The sequence below is a fragment of the Sinocyclocheilus grahami genome, unplaced genomic scaffold (assembly GCF_001515645.1).
Source record: "Sinocyclocheilus grahami isolate Dianchi unplaced genomic scaffold, SAMN03320097.WGS_v1.1 scaffold771.1, whole genome shotgun sequence".
Lineage (NCBI taxonomy): Eukaryota > Metazoa > Chordata > Actinopteri > Cypriniformes > Cyprinidae > Sinocyclocheilus > Sinocyclocheilus grahami.
Window position 1 is genome coordinate 228,603 of NW_015505950.1, and position 21,127 is coordinate 249,729.

The 21,127-nt window shown below is 35.9% G+C and overlaps 1 protein-coding gene across 2 annotated transcripts in view; it reads left to right on the plus strand.

Moving 5' to 3' along the window:
* Positions 1-1,687: 1,687 nt before the first annotated feature.
* kif19 (kinesin family member 19) overlaps positions 1,688-21,127 on the plus strand; it is a 48,582-nt gene continuing 29,142 nt past the window's right edge. For both annotated transcript variants that reach the window (XM_016245852.1, XM_016245854.1), the window contains exons 1-2: positions 1,688-2,065; positions 3,826-3,906. In XM_016245852.1, the coding sequence (XP_016101338.1) occupies positions 2,027-2,065; positions 3,826-3,906 (120 nt within the window). In that variant the 5' untranslated portion in view covers positions 1,688-2,026. The remainder of the gene's footprint in view (positions 2,066-3,825; positions 3,907-21,127) is intronic.

Below are 21,127 nucleotides of genomic sequence, written 5' to 3' on the forward strand. Positions count from 1 at the left end.
ACAAATTATATATATATATATATATATATATATATATATATAAACAATAAATGCCGGGTTTTCTTTTTTGTTGAACGTGAACTGATCATCTCCTCCACATTAATACCAGTTTCAGCACAAAATAAACATAACTAAACATCTGAAGGTAAGTTAAAAGAAAGAGTACAACTTTACAATCCGTATAATCGCTCAATCAGTGTTTCAGCCGCGCAAACACGTCAAAATATAACGGGTTGAAAACGTAACGTCACATTTACCTCATTAGTCAGATAGAAAAATAAACTGGGGCATTTTGCTAAATACTGTATATGCACCATATAGCCTAACATATTGATTATCATTTTTTACTGTTCTTCAATGTTTAATTTAATAAATCCATCAAGTTTTTATGACAGCCACCATTTAAATGTTTATATATTTTTTTTAAAACGTATTGAAGTAGAAATATTATTACGTAATTGTAACTTTATTATTTAAAAAACTTCATCAAGTGTAATTTTTGCAGTTGTATAGCCTACAAATCAGTCAATTTTAACCTTCAATTTTATAGTAATGTAGTACCACTACCAACTGACTCTCATGTATATTTTACAGCATTAGTTAAGAGATTTTTTTTCCTTGAAAAAATTTGGCATGTACTGTACCTGATATATATCCAAAATAATTGAATTGGTAATCGAATCGAATCGTGAAATTTGTGTCAAAACTACGGTGGCCGAGAAGTGCAAAACAAATCACAATTCTGAAAACAAAATAACAAATTCCAGACAAACCGGAAAAGTTAGGTATAGTTTGAGACAACGCCATTGGTTTGGGATTACTCACCGCTGACTGGACGAGACATCTGCACCATATAGCCTAACATATTGATTATCATTTTTTACTGTTCTTCAATGTTTAATTTAATAAATCCATCAAGTTTTTATGACAGCCACCATTTAAATGTTTATATATTTTTTTTAAAACGTATTGAAGTAGAAATATTATTACGTAATTGTAACTTTATTATTTAAAAAACTTCATCAAGTGTAATTTTTGCAGTTGTATAGCCTACAAATCAGTCAATTTTAACCTTCAATTTTATAGTAATGTAGTACCACTACCAACTGACTCTCATGTATATTTTACAGCATTAGTTAAGAGATTTTTTTTCCTTGAAAAAATTTGGCATGTACTGTACCTGATATATATCCAAAATAATTGAATTGGTAATCGAATCGAATCGTGAAATTTGTGTCAAAACTACGGTGGCAGAGAAGTGCAAAACAAATCACAATTCTGAAAACAAAATAACAAATTCAGAAAACACAACAACAATTGGAAAACAAAATACAAGTCAGAAAACACAACGACAAATCCGAAAACAAATTAACAAGTCAGAAAACACAACGACAATTCAGACAAACCGGAAGAGGTAGGTATAGTTTGAGCGTGCCATTGGTTTGGGATTACTCACCGCTGACTGGACGAGACATCTGTCAATCAACGTATACAGGAAGAACCAATTTGGTATTTTGTTTTCAGAATTGTGATTTGTTTAGCACTTCTCGGTCACCGTACAAAACCCAGCCCTAACCTATTACTGACATGAAACAGGACCAACAGTTTTGACCCGAAGGAAGAACGCTGCAGTACACTTCCTGACCAGCAGGTTTCGCTGCTGCCTCAGAGTCTGAGGATGTGTCCACCTGAGTGAAGAAGCATCAGCACTGCTCATCTCTAGGGACATCACAAACACAACTCACTCACTCACTCACTCAGGGTTTACTGTGGGTGGAGAAACACACTTCCTCAGAACATGGACCTGACGGACTTCACGGGCGTTTAAGAGACGCTCGCGACCCGCGTTTGACCGTTCAGCCTGTTTTATAACCTTCGAGAGAGAGAGAGAGAGAGAGAGAGAGAGAAGCGCAGGTGAATTGCTGCATGAATCATGACCGCGCGGCGTCTGCTGCGCTCTCTTCACGTGACGCGCGTGTTGTTTTAGCTGACAAATAGCCGTGAAAACGTCCCGCAAAACATTACGATGAAGGACACTGGAGAATCAAAGGATCAGCAGCTGACAGTACGTTAAGTCCAGTGACTTATTATTTACCTGCACTTGTGTCTTGTAGAGTTTCCAGACTGTGTTCAGCCAAATATGTGTATGTGTTTATGTAGATTAGAGACTATGTTTACATATTTGTTTGCATGTGTCATCAAATATATAGCTTATATTCTAACAACATCTTGTAGTTGTAGACTTTGTTTCAACCAATAATAATAATAATTTATGTATGTTATATGGAGTATATACATTTATGCATTCTGATGCACTTGTGTAGAGTTACAGTGTGTGTATATACACACAGTATGTGTATTATGAGATATAGTTAGCTCATGTTTTGTCTGCATATCTTGCATCTTTACAGTTTTTTTACAGACTGTATGCAGTAAATGACGGTTTTTATGTGTGTGGGTAGTTCACACATCATTTGGTGGACATGCTAAACTATCTAAACTTAATTTTAAGCAGCATAATTATGAATGCAGTTCTTATGAGCTTATATTGAGAGACCATATGAAGTGTTTGCATTTTTAAAATGCATTTCTCACATTGCAGAACAATTTCAAATGATCCAGTGAGGCAAGAAGATGATTGTATGATCAGTTATAGAACCTATGAAATCTAAATATGGACATCAATAAATATGCATATATATATATATAATAAATAATAAACAATAAATAAACATGCATCAACTATGCATGAGTGTGTACTTGATTTCTGCATACCGCATGCACATGAGTTTCGACTGTGTTTAGCCAAAAACTTTATATGCAAATATGTGATAGAGTTAATATAAAAAAAAAATGTATATAGCAGAACAAGTGGATTTTATTTACTTCTATAGTCACATTTCATTCACTGACAGCTTGTCTACTTAAAACCCCTGGACAGATTTCAGTCTGACAGTCTACACTTGTTATATTTAGATTCTCTGGGAGCTTAATACCTGTTTTCTAGTGCTCTTTTGCCCCCCCTCTCAATAATTCACAGCGGCAGTTTAAGTTCCCTTTCTCTTCTTCCACTGTAATACATCATTACTGTGCTTTAGCTAATGTAAATGCGAGACAGTCACGTACCTTTTGTAGGCCAGTTTCTATATGATTAGAAAATTAATAATGATTGCTCTGTAAATCTGTGGCCCATATTTAGGTGGAGACATTTGCAGTGACTTTATGTGAGTATTGGCTGTGAGCAACATAACAGAACTGGTCTTGCCGCTTCCCGTTAGCATATTAAATGATGGCATTTGTTGCTCTACAAGCAATAACAACCTCTGGCTATAATATTCATACTGCATAATTAGCTACTTAGATTGTAGAGCTGCATCGCTGCACCGTGACCCGTCAGTGTTTATTTCAGCACAAGAAACTTCGGTTGTGTGCAAATCGATTCTCCTGCAGACTCAAGCGGAAATGCCCTTGAAATACAAATTAATGAGAGTATTGTGCTCACGTTTCATTAATGTAAACTGCTGCTATCTTTTATTTCCCAAGGATATTGCAATCACTGTATGAATTTCACTGCATTCTATACAAAATATTACTCAACACAATGATAAAATAGGTAAATATATAATATAGTAACAAAAACATAATGATAATATTTTTTTTCTGAAAAAATGTGCTTGTGCTATCTTGTTAGTGTTGTTGTTGTTTTTCTTTTAAATGCATGCCATTTGGTTTATTTGATTCAGTGGTATGCATGCTTTAAAAAAAATATTATAGGGTTCAAATACTTTTTGAAACCAGTGCATTACCTTTTTTATTGTTTTGCAGGTGGCCCTGCGGATTCGGCCATTAAGTGATGCTGAACTGGAGGAAGGAGCCACTATTATAGCCCACAAAGTGGATGACCAGGTCAGACCAAACAGACGTATCAGTTATTGTGTGTGTGTGGCGCAAAGAGTCAGCACTACGTGTTACTATTTCTTCTTAATGAAGAATATATGTGCATAACTGCCTCAAAAAGACGACTGCGCACTCTCATTGTTCCTTGCTCTGTATTTGTGTAATTAGCTTTGAATACATGTTGTGTACTCTTGTGGTGGATCTGTGTTGTTTTCAGTCTATAGGCACTAAGTAGGAGACTCAGGCCATTCAAATCAGCCAGGTTCTGAATAAAGCATTACTTTTAATGAGTCCAGCGCTCAGGCTATTTAGAGAAAAATGCTTAAACCAGTAACAGGTATACATGTTTTCTAGGTCAAGCGGTCTCTTCCTGTACAAATGGGTGGTTATTGGCCAGAATAAGATGCAAAGCGGTCCAGGTTTTATTACTCAAAAGTGACCTATGCAAGACTAATGACTGATACTCGGATACTACGGAAGCCTGTTTCTGCCATAGAATCAAAAATTAAAAAGATAGTTGTGACTCACAATTCGGACTTTTTTCTCTGAATTATAGATTAATTTATTAAATTACTATTCATTAATTTATGATTATAAATTATTATATATGTATTATACAGTTAACAAAAGCAAAGAAGGCACCTAACACTAGCCCGCTCTATTCTTTCTATTCTATCTGTTTTCTTTTCATTTATTATATGATTTAAAAAACAACCTTGCTACGTGCACTTCATTAAGCTAACTGAGACTTGTTATAGCACTTGCATATCATTGTTCTTTTGTTGATTTTGATCTGGATTGCATGAATGTATGTCGCTTTGGTTAAAAGTATCTGGCAAAAGAATAAATGATAATACTTTTGACATTTATATGGAGCAGAACTTGACTCTAATTATATGTAGTGAGATTTCAGTAGCACTTTATTTTACAGTCCTTTTCCTCATGTACATACTATGTACTTATTATAGTAATTACAATAACTTGGCAATAACTAGTGGTCGAAAGATATGTGTTTTTTGATAGCCGATGCCGATATCTTAAAGCAGGGTGGCAGATGGCCGATATAATTGTATTTATTTTAATATTTAAGAAATTTGACTTGGATTGATTAATTGTTGTAATTATAACTGTATTTGTTGGCATGTGTCAGACAGGGTGACATTCATTTGATTTACAATTATAGCAGAACAATACAAAAGTGCTACTTCTGAAATTCAAATTATAGACTGTTGCTAGCAATACCAAGGTTTGATACATTTGAAGTGAATAGCTGGATTGCATGAATGTATGTCGCTTTGGTTAAAAGTATCTGGCAAAAGAATAAATGATAATACTTTTGACATTTATATGGAGCAGAACTTGACTCTAATTATATGTAGTGAGATTTCAGTAGCACTTTATTTTACAGTCCTTTTCCTCATGCACATACTATGTACTTATTATAGTAATTACAATAACTTGGTAATAACTAGTGGTCGAAAGATATGTGTTTTTTGATAGCCGATGCCGATATCTTAAAGCAGGGTGGCAGATGGCCGATATAATTGTATTTATTTTAATTAATATTTAAGAAATTTGAAATCATTTGAAAATGGATAAAAAAAATAAATTTGTAAAATAAACATACTTATACTTTAGATCAGTGGTTCCCAACCCTGGTCCTGGAGGCACCCCAACACTGCATGTTTTGCATGTCTCCTTAATGAAACACACCTGATTCAGATCATCAGCTCATTAGTAGAGACTCCAAGACCTGAAATTGGTGTGTCATAGAAAGGAGACATGCAAAATGTGCAGTTTTGGGGTGCCTCCAGGACCAGGGTTGGGAACCACTGCTTTAGATGACAAAGTATTTTCCACAAATAAATAAATATTTAATAAAAATAGAATTAAAAAGGAAGTAAACCAACAGAGCACTCAGTATTCTGGGAAGTTTGTGTGCATTGGGAATCATATTTTTTCAAATAAAGCCAAGGTAACCCTCATTTTCATACAGCCCACAGTGAAAATTACATGAATATGACAGTGGGCAAATGCATAACGCACAGCATAATTTGAAATCACGAATTTAATGTTTAAAGCATTCAATTTGCACAGACCGAAAGTCACGCAGAGAACACGTGATCATGCAGGTCACATGCACACTTCACAAGATCTCACAACTGGATTCGACTAAGTTTGCAAGGATTGTGAAATTCAATTTTCATTAGCCATTTAAAGATTTGTGTTTAAAGCCATTTAAAGATGTGATGTAAATGCGTATTTGCTGAATGCTGACGGCAAACGAGAAAGTATTATATTTGCCTTTCTATTACTAATAATATAAAAGCAATCATTATAATACTTTTTGTATACATTTTAATTTCTTTGTTTAATAGTTCTGTCGGATTATTAGACAGACTTCTATCCGTATTAGACAGAACTGTTAAAGACGACAGCGAACAAGAGGGAGAATGTGAGCAATGTGTGCTCAGGCGCTGCCGTTCTCAGCGCCGTCATAATAAAAGTCCCGCCTCGAACGCATCGGCCAAACAGAAAAACGTATCGGCCTTGGCGATATATCGGTCGACCACTAGTAATAACTAGGGTTGGGTACCGTTCACATTTTAACCGGTATGGTACCGGTATCAGTACATGAATTTCGGTGCCGGTACCCAACAGTACCTTTTTTCGATACGTTACTTTCTGTGTAATTACAAAAACATTTATTTTAGTGAAAAAATAAGTCCAAAAGTCTCAATTTCAACATTTTGAAAATTAAACCTTTTTATTTTTTGGCAAACAAACTGAGGTTTACTGTTAAAAATTAATACGGAATGGAAGAAAAATTGTGTGAATATTCCTTTAAAACATTTTTAATAGGCTAATAATTGTATTATTTGTTTCTACAATTAAGTGATTAATCTGGTTGTAATATTTATTTTTATCATTTAATTGTTTTATTTAAATTTGATAGAAAATGCAATATTTAAAGATGTACATTATACTGTACAAAAGTAATACAAGAGTAATATATTTCTGTTACATGTTAAACTGTACTTTTATTTTGACAGGTTGCCATGAAGCTACTGTGTCTATACAGTTTGATGATGCTAGTTTTCTCAAATGAAACGGTAAAATTCTCGCGAAGTGACTCTCACAGCAGCTCTGGAGATTACGTTTTTGTGTTCATGCCGTCATATAGTGAGACGCAGAGGCCGAAATTTACCGCGAGCGTCACGCGTGCTTCAGTATTTGTGTGGTAAACAAAACCGCGTTTCCGCCATTCATACATGCAGAGGCAAGCGGAACATGCAGGATTCAAATACCCAACCCTAGTAATAACCAAGTACTTACCCTGAACCTACCCCTAAACCTAACCCCTACCCCATGTAGTTACCTTATATTACAGTACTTTCTTAGGTAAGTACACTGTAAGTACATGTAAGTACACGTATCGTAAAATAAAGTGCAACCGAGATGTCAGTAGAATTTGGTTGTATGGTACTGTGCTAATGGCATGATGCATAAAAATGCAGAATAAAGGGTAGAATAGTCCATTTGAACTAAACCGAACACATTTTTATGAGTATGTTTTGGTATTTTTAAATAATTATAACAAAATTACTTTTTTTTTCCACATTCTCCTCTATCTTGAATCCATTTTTTCACGGTGATTGTTTAGATGCATCAAGCCTGCTTCCACCACAGAATAAAATATAAGTAATAATAATAAATAAAATAATTAAAAATAAAAAAGATAATTGTGATTTTTTCCCCCCTCACAATTCTGACTTTTTCTTGCAAATATGAGTTTACCGTACATCTAACAATTCTGAATTGAGATATGAATGAGATATGGACTCACAATTGTGAGATATAAACTAGCGAGAAAAAAAAAAACAGAAGTGCGAGATGTAAATTTAGAATTCAGAGGGGGAAAAAAAGCCAGAATTGAAAAATGTAGACTTGGAATTGCCAGAAAGTAAGTCAGAATTCTGAGTTTGGGCTATATCTCACAAATCTAAGTAAAATGTCTGAATTTTGAGATATAGGTAAACATTTGCAGTTACCTTATTTATTTATTTATATTATATTTTGTGGTGAAAACAAGCTTCCATAATCATGTGATTGTCTTCAAAACACATTTTGTTATGTTTACCTACAGTGTAGCATATTATTAAGTTGTTGGTGGATGCTTGATGCTAACTTGAAACAGTCTTCCTCGGTGGTTCCTGGTTTTCAGTTAGAAACTGTATAGGCCTGGGTGATAACACAGTATCGATATTTATCGACGGTACACCTTCTTCGATAACGATATAAAAAATGTTCGATATAGTGCACGATATAGGCACATGCTATGAGTGATGCAAACTGCACACATAAACACGAACACATGCTGAATTGAGTGCTGTGCCTGCCTGTGATGAGGAGATTGTGAATAAAAAAGAATTTATATTAGTTGAATTTAAAATAAACATTTGCATTTGAATGTTAGGAGTGCGTCAGGGAGCGTCATCAGTGGCGCACGAGATGCGGTGATAATGATATAAGTGACATTGTTGCATTTTAATGTTTTGTTAAGTCTAGCCCACGAGATGCGCCACTGCTGTGTTATGCATTCAAAATATTAGAGAAATATAGAGGCTAAATGCGGAGAAGATCTTGATTAGGTGGAAACCGAAACCAAGCCATTCACACAGATACATATTCAGCACATTTTTAGACGGACAAATATGACTGCTGCACTCGCGTCTCACACGAGATGTAGCCATGCAAAGTTAAAACAGTTTAAACTTTTAGAGAACACGTCGCAAATTTGTGGAGGTTTATTCCTTTTCAATGCGTCTCTTATATTTTTAAATGCAATCTGCGTCATGGGCGATTCGGCTCTTTGTATTAAGCAATGCATAAATACATGATGCTGTTTTGTTCATAATTGTTTATGCAATTTACGAAATTATATTTGATTTATATGGGTTAATTTAGACGTAATGCAGGTTTTTTTATAGACATTTATTTCCTTGCGTTGACGATTTAAATGTGCTGCATTATTTTGCTCATTGCGCCCTCCTGTGGCCTCGGAAGACAAGCCAAAAGTTTCCTTAAAGGGGTCCTATTACGCTCTTTTACAAAGTCTTGATTTTGTTTTGGGGGTGTACTAGAACAGGCTCTCATACTAGGTTGTTCGAAAAACACATTATTTTTCACATATTTTACATTATTACAACACCTCTCTCCCCAGTCTGGCATGAACGGCTCGAATAGTTCCTGTATCAAATGAAGGCCCGCCTTCTGAAACACAAAATGTGCTGTGATTGGTTAGCTGGGCCAGTGTGTGTTGTGATTGGCAGCACTCTGTGCCTGGTCGGGAAATGTCACGCCCCTTACCATAGCCGCCTGCGAGCTTCAGTGTAAATATTGCTTCAAAATCAAATCAATTTGAGCGCGATTTAAACCCGGATGATTATAATCGCTCTAAGTTCGTCTGCCTTGGGAAAGCTAGCGTGTCTCCGACATAGTGATAACACTCGTTGCCTTCTCTAGTGCAGCTCAACCAGGTCTCCTCCCATTCGTCGATATTTGTGATATCACAAATCCTGGAAAATATGCGTTGTAATCCAAACGAGCCGTTCATTGTAGTTTTTGAAAAGTGATTTCTGTTAAGTAAAATATCTCCTTTTGAAGTGGACTTTGAGCTTTGTAACTTTGCAGATCTTTTTTATGCTCAAACAGCAACATTACAGACTAACTAAAGTTGAAAAAAGTGAAGTGAAAAAGCATAATAGGACCCCTTTAAGACCTATTTAATCTGCATATAAAACATTAAGATTAGATATTTGCTTAATTTTTATTGTGTGTTTGACTGTTACAAAAACAAAAAAGATGTGTTGTTTGTCTCAATAAATTGGGTTAATTTAAAAATACAGTTATTATATTTAAACTTTTTTTCTATTACTCTTTGTTTTACAAAAGATGAAAAAATATAATCCTGGAAAATATGCGTTGTAATCCAAACGAGCCGTTCGTTGTAGTTTTTGAAAAGTGATTTCTGTTAAATTAAATATCTCCCTTTGGAGTGGACTTTTACAAATCTCACTTTCTAGATCTTTTTTTATGCCCAAACATTCACACTGATTAAAATTTAAAATATTATATTTAAACTTTTTTTCTATTACTCTTTGTTTTACAAAAGATTATAAAAAATGTCAATAATTATCGATACCGAACGCTATGAAACATTATATCGTTGATACATTTTTTTTAGCTATATCGCCCAGCCTTAATACTGTATGTTGTTGAATGGCTAATGTTGACTTCAGACCCATGGACGGTCAGCTGAGGTGGTCATGTTTACATTCGAGGACTTGGACATAACAATACAAACTGGTTATACAAGGGCTGATGGGATTAGTAGCATGTACAGAAAGGTTTTATGTTTGTTTATTATGTTTGTACAGTGATCTCCATGAATAGAGAAAGAGAACAATACTGCCAGTACCAACATATAATGAGGTTGTGTAAGTGTAGAAAAAGATATAAACACAGGCTCAAAAACATGCACGCATGTTTGCTGGTGAACAACAAGACCAGTTCATGCTGGTCTAAGCTAGTAAGTAATTATCCAGATTTGCTGACCAAACTAAGAGCCTTTCTTATCTGTTTGTGGCCAACACGCCATATGGCAGCGCCATCTACGAGTAGACTAAGACATTTTTTTATTAGTGGTGTCTGGTGTTTTTTCCTCCTGATGGCAGACACTCATGGAGGAGTAAACCTTAAGAGGATGAGCTCACCGACAGGGGCTTTGGGTGGCTTAGACAGTAGCCACCTGCTCTTCTGTACTTGCAACCACCTGACTGCTGTAGGATCATGCCAGGGTTGGTGCAGTATCAATGCCAGCATGTCCTGCAAAGCTAAATCTGATGGGCGCATCATTTTTAAAAAAATTATAGAATAGCTAATACATGTGCATTGGCTTCTTTGGTTAATCAAACACATGAGCTTTCTTAAATGTCACCTGGATTTCTTGTGCAAATCGTGCGATAAATATGTTTTATGACGCCATGGACAAATTGGTATTTATTAACCTCTCTACATTAGTATGTGGTAGTGTTAATTTGGTTAATATTCAGACATTTTTTCAATACAAAGACAAGACACTGACATTTTTAAAACTAAAATATAGTTTAAAAAAACTCTCTGCATCCAAAATCTCTCTATATTTTCAACAACAATAAAACAAAGAGACAAAATATAGTCCTCCATGAGTTTGTATGCTTGAGGTTGCCAGATGTATAGAGTTCAAATTAGAGCTTTTCTTTTAAAAGGACACATTTTCGGCCTAGTGTTTTACTTTATCTTTGCAATCTGGCAACCATGACCTTAAGAAAAAAGATGATGATCTGAAAACATTGACAAATAGGGATGCACAATATTATCTGACCAATATCGGAATTGGCCGATAATGGCTTTAAATGTAAATATCGGCATCGGTTCTATATGAAAAATGATGCCGATATGTCTTGCTGATAAGAGGAATGCATTAACTTACATGTGCTCAGGGTGTGCTAGCGATTAGATCACATCAGCAGTGTGGCTCATTCTTGAAGCAAAGTTTTGCCTGAATGGTGATTAGATTCACTGTTTTGGATTGCTGCATTTAAACTGAGAATGCACGTACAGAACGCGTTCGGTGTATGATAGAGTAAACGGTAATAGCAGGTGCAGTGACAGCAGCGGCAGCCTCCCCCGGGACCTAATGCCCGCTTAGTAAGGAGTTTTGGGGCGCTGTTGGCCTACTTCTAATAAAATTAAAGTAAAATACACAAATTATATTTAGACTGTGTTTCTGATTAATTAAAGCAGTAATTGACGCCATAAAATCATGAGTATGTTTTGATTTAAAGGTCAGAAGCTTACATGAACAAAAAAAAAATAACAAACATGACACTTAAATAATTTGTTAACACTTTACAATAAGGTTCATTAGTTAACTACATTAGTTAACATGAACTAATAATGAACTGCACTTAAACAGCGTTTATTAATCTTTGTTAATGTTAATTTCAACATTTACTAATACATTGTTAAAATCTTGTTAACATTAGTTAATGCACTGTGAACTAACATGAACTAACAATGAACATCTGTATTTTTATTAACTAACGTTAGTGAAGATTAGTAAATACAGTAACAAATGTATTGCTCATGGTTAGTTCATGTTAGTTTATACATTAACTAATGTTTAACTAATGAACCTTATTGTAAAGTGTTACCAATCATTTTATATATACTGATTTATTCATTAATGTGTAATATGTTATATTTTTAAACAAATTATGAGCTCTAAAAGATTTTCAGAATTTTTACAACTCTTTTGCTTTAGACCATTTACAAATGTTAAATCATAAAATAAAATATTAAGGTTACCACTGTATCTTTCTGAAAAAAAAAATGCAGTGATTAATATATAGTTTATTTATAGTTATTTTCAAATCTTCAATGTACTGTCATTATAAAATAACTTTATTATTGTTTATATAATTCTAACAAATAAGTTCTTGTTAAATACTAACCAAAATTAAAAATAATTATATATCGTATCGGCTATCGGCCAAAATGAGTTGAAAATTATCGGCATATCGGATATCAGCAAAAATCCAATATCGTGCATCCCTACTGACAAACATATAAGTTGGAGTTTAGCATTAGCCTTTGAGATATTCTACTTAAATTAAAATGTAACACAGCCAGACTGTATTTCTTCACTCTGCCGTTTGCTGCATAAATCTGCAACATCCAAACATAGATATTGACTATATTGATTGCGATGTGGTTGCTGAATAGATGCACTTACATGACTTCTGTGCCACAATACAAAGTATTTTTTGTTGTTGTTGTTTTAACAGAAAGAAAAAAGAAAAGAAAAACATGAATATAATTTGGATTTATTGGATTCAATATTAGTAATTTCACAGTTGTAGCGAGAAGCTTTTGAGTTGTATCAATTTTCATAATGATTAGAGACTGTGTTCATTTATATTATAATTTAATAAATCAGGAAACTAGATGAGGTAAAATAAACCCTAACGAGTGTGAGTTGACATTCTCTTTTTTTCTTCTTCAGTAATTCAATAATTCTGATTAAATTTCTCAAACGACAACAATCATGACCAGTAATCGCAAATAATTTTGAGCAAAATTATTGTAATAGTTTAACCATTATGCAGCATGACTGAAACATTTCATTGACTAAATATATTTGCTAAAAACTAAAAAGAACATTTGACACAGGACTAAGACAAAAAAAAAAAGAAACCTCAGCTGAAAAAATGACACTAGTGTGCTTTAACTAATTTACCAAGACAAACACACCCAGACCTCACGGTTCTCCTTAAGGTAAGGTGTTCGTGATGACGCACGTGTGCTACCAGACATACACTGCAAAGCGATTGGTTCTCTCATACATGCATAAGCACATGCTGAGGAGGCTGAACCATGCTGTCACCTCTCCTTACCTGTGTGTCATTATACATTGATGATACATATCAATGAGGCAACTCGGCACCTTAGCACCTCGCCGGCCTACATCGACTTCTTTTCATTAGTGTTTCACACAGGCAATGCTTTTATTAAAAGGTAGATGCATGTTAATGTTAATCAAAGCATCCCTCCACTAAACCTCAGAATGCAGATAAACATTCACGACGGCCCGTAACAATAACCATAACTCCCTTATAATCACATAAGCTCATTATAGAGCATAAGCGATTAAAGCTTCGTCTTCAGCTTTTTTTGTTCTACTCCTTGTTATTGTTAAGACAGTTTTGTGTGGTTAAGGTGGAGTGTCACCTATGATTAAATCAACTCACATATATATATTAAATGCTGATTTTTAATGTTTCATTCATCAATTTGGTTTTTGAGCACCAAATCAGCATATTAATTTCTAGGGCTGGGTATCGTTCAAAAATTTTCGATACCGATACCTTGACTTCGATACCGGTTCCTGAACGATACATTTTTCGATACCAATTTTATGAAATCAATTTTAACAAGATTACATTATCTAAAAAAAAAAACTGGTTTTATTTTTCAGCTTGTTGATGTTTATACAAACTCAAAGACTCATCTCCTGAGCCACTGCACAAAGGAACAAAATGTAACCAACACAATAAATCAGTGCAAATAGTTTTAATAAAGCTCAAATAGTCTTCAGTTTACACATCTGTTAGGCTACATTTACACTAGTGCGTGTGCGTTTTAAAACATTTAAAACATAAACGCACCAGTGTAAATGTAGCCTTACATCTAAGGGGGCTGGGACGCATTCACACTACAGCCTCACGTGTGCGCCACATCTGTGGCCGGTGTAAACTAGTAGGTGTGTTCGACTTGACGCAGACTGACTGTGCAGACTGATCGGTGTATTACAGTACCACGAGAGCTAAAGAGAGCAGACTGCTCCGTGCGCTTTCGAATCGCTCTCGCTGATGTCAAACACTGATCGATCTGTGCCGCACCTCTTCTAGTCGAACACACCAGCTAGTGCTGCAGGCTTATTGGCTCACTGACGCTGATGAGATTAACCCCTTAGGTATCGAAATTTGGTACCGAACGACGAGGCGTTTTTCGATACTCGATGTTATCGAGGCATTTCAGTCGGTGCCTATAAAGTATCGAACTCGATATCCAGCCCTATTAATTTCTGAAGGATCATGTGACACTGAAAACTGTTGGAAATTTAGCTTTCCTGTCATCACATGAATATAAATATTTTATATTATATATATATTTTTATGTATTTGTAATTTAATAAATGCAGCCTTAGTAAGCCTAAGAGACTTCATAAACAAACAACAACAAAACATACTGTTTCAGTCTTTCTACTTCAAAATTTTACATTTAATTCAATGCTTTACTTGCTGTTTGTAATTAAGTGTGAAATTTACTAGCAATTTCTGAATGAAAACTGTTTCTACACCAAATGTTTTTCGGTGTATATATGTACATAAATATTCCTGTATGTGTATAGTATTGATATATTTTTGAATACAAATTATTAAATTTGATTCTTCCTTGTGCCCATATAATATAAATTCTGCTATTTTAAACAGTCAAGAAAATGGTATTGTGCATAACTGAAAGAGACTGGCAGCAGGAAGTGTTGCAGGAAGTCAGAAAATCACTGTTGCCGTAATTACACACTCGGTATGCTCCTGACAACATATTGGCAGTAAATGAGATTTGGACTTGGATGAGATTTTTGATTTTTATTTAGATTTTTTTGCCAATTGCTTGTATTATTTTGTGAAACGTCCTTGGGCTCTTGACTGTCTGGTGTGTTTTGTTTGCCAATTTGCTTGTATTATTTTGTAAAGCGTCCTTGGGTTCTTGAAAGGCGCTATAAAAATAAAACATTATTATCATTTATTATTAGATGTGTCTCCTGTTGCTTTTAAAGGCTGTTAACTGTTCTGCTCACTAGCGTGTCAGTTTTCCCCCTCTCTCCCACAAACAGTGGGCTGTGCCCTGTTTCCATGAGAACCCACAGACAAGGTCAGGACCATTGTTCGTTTTCCTTTTCTAGCCGCCTTCACGAAACAACATAAGCGCTGATGAACTCAGAGGATGCAAGGTCTCCTTAGGGATGCATGCTAACAAAAACATCTAGTTATCCTGATCATATTCACTTTGGATTATTATTTTAAGTTAATGCACATTATCCACTGACTCTTCAAAAATTGCATTCATAGTACGATGTTTACCCATGATGCATCTCTTTTAGGTTAGCACAGGTGGTTTGGACACCGCTCCTTCTACAAAGAAAGGAATGACGTGAAAGGAAGAATAGACCTCAGAGTTTCCCTTTAAAGACCTTGGCGGGTAAACACAGCCCCACATTCATCCAAGCTCGGGTCATACCTGATAACGTGGCAAATTCCCTCCGTTGTGCACAACAAAGCCACCGCTTTGGCCCTTCTGTATTCAGTTTCTGCCATCTTTCTCCTCCTCGTGTCTCCGTGAGGACATTCAAATTGCTCTCACCTCGAGTCCAATAACAGAGAGAGCAAATTAGCAGAACGAGCCTCCCTCATGGCATCGCTCTTGCCGCCCCACCGCTCCTCACGGATCAAAGATATTCATCTCCGGTATAATTATGGTTATGGGCTTTCAAAGCGCTCGCCGCTCCCTGGGTCCTTTCTCTTAGTGTTCTCAAGGTTTACACTCGACGGCCCGCCTGTTGTTTTCTAGGCTTATTTTGGAGGGAGGATAATAAGTTTAGGGCCAGCGAGGCCTGAGGGAAGAGTCTCACAAAGTAGTGTTTGGTGTCTTTTACAGGCGTTCTGTTTGAATAGGCTCAGAGTTGGGCCGAGAAATAGTTCCCCTAACAAAACCAGCCTTCAACAGACAAGATTTAGACGCAGCGCTGCTGGGGAAAATGCCAGCTGTTAGACTCAGCTCTTTTACAGGTTGACTCTGCATTTGTGTTTTATGGTGTACGCACCCTGGCCTGCTCTGTAAATGTCCATCACTGGAATACAGTGCCATTGGCCATATACAGGGGGCCATTATGGCCCATATAGTAGTTTTCCACTCGCAGGTTTTTATTAAGACTCTTATCTTTATACATTACAGAGTCTTTTTTTATATTGTTCTTCATTTAAACAATAAGAATGACAAGTTGATTTAAAACGTTTTATAAGTCAAATAAACAAGTTAATTTTCTGTTAAATTGTTTTTCAGACCAAACTAATTCATGAAATCTTTTGAGAAACAGTTTCTCGTGGGCATAATGTAGATTTGCTACTTGCTAATGCTAGTCAGAAGCTGGTGGCATTAAGGGTAGGAACGTCCTCATTCTAGCGATTATTTGATTGGATTAAAATGATGTGAGTTCAAGATGAGTCATCAGTATTGTGATTTGTAAAGGAAGAAAACTATAAATTTGATCAACTTGTAGGAGTAGCATATGGCTTTATAGCTAATAAACATTGACTAAAAGCTAGAAACCCCCATTTTTAATGCATGTGGTGGGGTCGTTATAGGAATAATTGAAAGGTTTAAAATCTGTAAAAAAAATTTTTTTTTAAATGTAATAGGTCATGGCAACATAGGTTTTTAAATTAAATAATTGAACCAAACTTCATTTTTTAAGTTATATGAGGTTCAACTAAATTTTTTAGATCTGTCTAATATAATTTAGGTTGAAATGACTTGATTAAAATGAGTCAGGTTGATTATACTAAAAATGTAAGGCATCAACTGAACTTTGAAATTTGGTGGAATTGTATTATTATTATTTTTTTTACAATGTTTTAAGAAACTCTTATTTCTTGCTTTCAGGTGAACTGTAAAAACCATGAACCAAAAAAAGTTGTTGGCCTATTAGTGTTGACACTCTAAAGTGTGTTAAAAAAGATGCCAGTGTTTACAATGCGAGCTGAGAAGTTAAATGGATGTGTAATGCCACACTAATAGACTATCTGAGGTGGGCTCTGTTGATAAGTCTTGAGTTTGAAGAGGATTGCAGTGTGCTGAAGGGTTCTCTAGCAGCATGTGAGACCTTCTCACTGCAGTCTTGATTGCCTCTATGCCTGAGCACTAGGCTGAAATTAATGTAGAGCTCACTGATTCATACTGATGCATGGAGATGGTGTTTAACATGAGGCTTTAGGCTAAAATGCATTGAACACAAATCAGACCGATTAACCGGCAAATAAAAGTTTACATTACAACACTATTGTGTACCATTCAGAACTGATTTGAGGGTGCCTTTTACTATTTTTTGCAAACATTTCTTTGAGTAACATGACCGTAAATATGAACTCACGATTGAATGTAACATAAAACAAATGATTACTTTTCGTTAAAATCTTTATTAATGCCAAAAAATGCTTACATTTGTGTCTTTTTGTTCTCTCGGGCAGCCATGTTGCCGCTGAAGCTGGTTTACGCGGAGATAATTCATACCCCTTCGTTTGAAGTGTGGTCCCGAAAAATCTTCGTTTGAAGGGCTATCTGGCCCTTCCCCTTACCCCTACCCCTCCAACCAAAAGAGAATCGAGACACCCCTACCCCTTCACGTGAACGCGCGAAACGGAGGGCTAAGGGGTAAAATTGGGATTAAGCCTTACACTTCTTATCTCTTACAAACTCTTACTATAACATTTCAAGATAGATACAGCAGTGGTAGGTATTATGTGTTTCATCAGTGAATGATAAAAATGTGTTTTGTGCATCCTGTTCTCATCGTAAATGTTCTATTCCGCTGGCCTGTGTCCAGTTCTCCTGCTTTAGGGCAGCCAGCGAAATGTAGCTGGATCTGTCTTATCCCTTGTGGCACTCAATACCTGTTACACAAGCTATGGTCTGGCAAAGCTTCAACTTCAACCCTACCTGAGCTCTCGTTCTCTGCACTGGCAATACCAGACATAGAGACTGTGAGCAGACCAGATACATGAAGTTAGTTTTGTTAGAAGGATGACAATCAGAACAACTGGGAAATCAAGACAAAGGTAATAAAAAAAATAGGGAGGGGGCACGAGTTGTTGGTCTTGTAATACATTAGAGATCCTAAAATCCCAGGCCCAAGACAGCGGCACCACATAAACATGGCCTCCCCTATGAGTCTTACACTGTATTATTTATTTATTTGGTCTATAAGTTGCAGAGTATCACATTTGATTTATATACTGTTATAGATAGACAGACAGACAGATAGATAGATAAAGGAACTCAGTTTAAGAGGGACACGAGGAACTCTCAGGTTGCATTGAGCTTCTCCATTCTCAGAAGAGCACTCAGCGGTGTTAGTCACTGCTATGTGAGGTAATAAAGCTGTTTTGAAGCTCTCTGTGGTCTTAGAGGGCTTATTATGGGCTGTTATTTGGTATTATCTTGCACTGTACTCAGTCCCACTGCACCTTCTTGCTGTCCTGCATGCTCATTCATAATGAGGCTCATATTTGTCTCGCGCTTTTGCACTTGTTAGCCAAAATGAGCGTGAGGCAGATTGCTTGTTTTTTCTCATCATTTGCATCCCATAGGGAGGAGGCATGTTGTTTCTCCTGCTGATGAAAGGTAGGTGCGTGTGTGAGGCTAGGCTCGTTGCATGTGAGCGATCGTCAAGGTCGGATATCCTGGTTTGGGGATGAGGTTATACTTTGGTGTCCTTTTGCACGTGAAAGATAATACTCAACAGTGAGACTTGTGAAGAGTTGCTTTCAGGGTCATGTCAATTTTCATATTATTCTGGATAGGTTTCTCACAAGGACAGTCATGTAAGTTCATGCTGACCCAAGCAGACAGGACAAAACACTGGTGATGGAGCCATTTTGTACCTGCCCAGCCAAGTACAATAACTCATCACGTTCCAGATTATATGTGATCGGAGTCCAGAGAAACCGCAGCTGGACCCTTTCAGCTCAGCGTGAAGCCCCACTGAAGGTTTCTTTTTGTTATGAGTTCAAACAACTATGGAGTGTGTTTCTTTTCTATGTGAAATATAATCTGCAAGTAGTTTTCTGTCTGCTAATGGATTGCCAATGGATTATTTGGTGGTAATTATTTTTGATAATGATATCGCTATTTAATATATTTTGAAATTTAATTAATCTAAAGTAAAATAAGTATAAAATAACTACACACACATAAACAATGCCATTTACCCAATTGCTAATGATGTTTTTACCTCCGGTGTAATATCTGCTTGAATGCCATTTAGCCAATTAATTCAAAAAAAAAATTTCTTCGAAAATAGTCTTTATTAAATATCAATATAACTTTTTTTCTTAAATAATTTTTACAACTTTAAAAATTTCTAATTTTACATTTACATTAATGCATATAGCAAACACTTTTAACCACAGCAACTTGCATTACATTCAAAGTACACATTTTTTAAAATCAGTTCTTGATTTCACTGGGAATCAAACCCTCTAGTGCTCACTCTTATGCCTTTCTGCGTCATAATCACCAATTTCTCAGTAATTAGTGTGGTTTTGTAGTAATTATTATTTTATTCATTTTGTAGTTTTATCTAATGTATAAGAGACTGCAAAGTTTGAATTCCTTAACTGCCAATTGTACAGTGTTATGTGGAAATGTTGTCCCTTTGGTGTTAGTACAGCCTGCACTTGTTTTTTGTCTTTTACTCCACTCTGTACAAAAGTTTGTTGACAATACACTTAAACTGTCTAGACCTCAGGGTGCAAATGTCTGTGATGTGGTCTCAGCCATCGGTCATGTCCCACTTTGTTGTGCAATGCTGACCTCCATGTCTTGACCTGAAAGTGGCCTCTGACCTCATTCTGCGCTGGGTGGATGCCGATCGTCCCAGCTGTGAAGCTGTATAAATGCCAAGGTAATCTCAGGAAAATAAGATACAGTAGTACAGGACGCCACTTGTACGTGCCTGTCCGGTTGTGTTTCTCCTTTCTCTCCCACCTCCTTTCATTGTATTAACTTTATAGCCCATCAGTGAGAATGGAGATCAGCATGAAACTCTAAAAATATTGGGCAGTTGTCCCTCTGGTACCAACAAGGATTTATTTGTCAGAGGCCATTAAGTTTATGAAGTTTTTACCTCCGGTTTAATCTCTGCTCGAATTGAATCGGTGACTCCCCTGCTCATTCCCAGGCATGTCAGGGCCTGTTTATTCGGTGATGTTTTTCCGCCTTGACCTGATGCATTGGTGTGTAACTTAAATGTTGACGCACAAGTAGAGCAAGAACTTCTTCAGTGCATGATCTTGATTTTTGAGTCAATGCCAATGATATTGAGACGGTATTGAGATTAGAAGAGTGTTATGGACTCCATCTCTATAGTGTTTTGACCAAGTTGCCAGGAAACAGTACTTAGGCCAAGGACAATGTAAATGCAACCACACGGCCAAAGCTAAGACTAACATAAAGCCAAGACTCCATTTCAGTTCCTTTGCGTTTTGACAAATAGTCCAATATTACGCAATTGGCTTGTGCTTTACTGGAACAGCCATTCTTATTGCCTATTGACTAGCTTTAGACACAATTATGACTAAATTATTATTGTAATTTTATATACTGAATCTCAGTTTGAAGTACATACTTTAGGTATGCAAGATATAATCTAGGTAAGTAGTATAAATACCAATCCATGCTTACTGAAAAATGTGCATGTTGCACATAGCTTCTTGCATGTTTCATGACTCTTTCAAAGTGCAATGTCCAGTGAGTGGCACTAAAAGTGTGTTCAGTTTTTTCCACT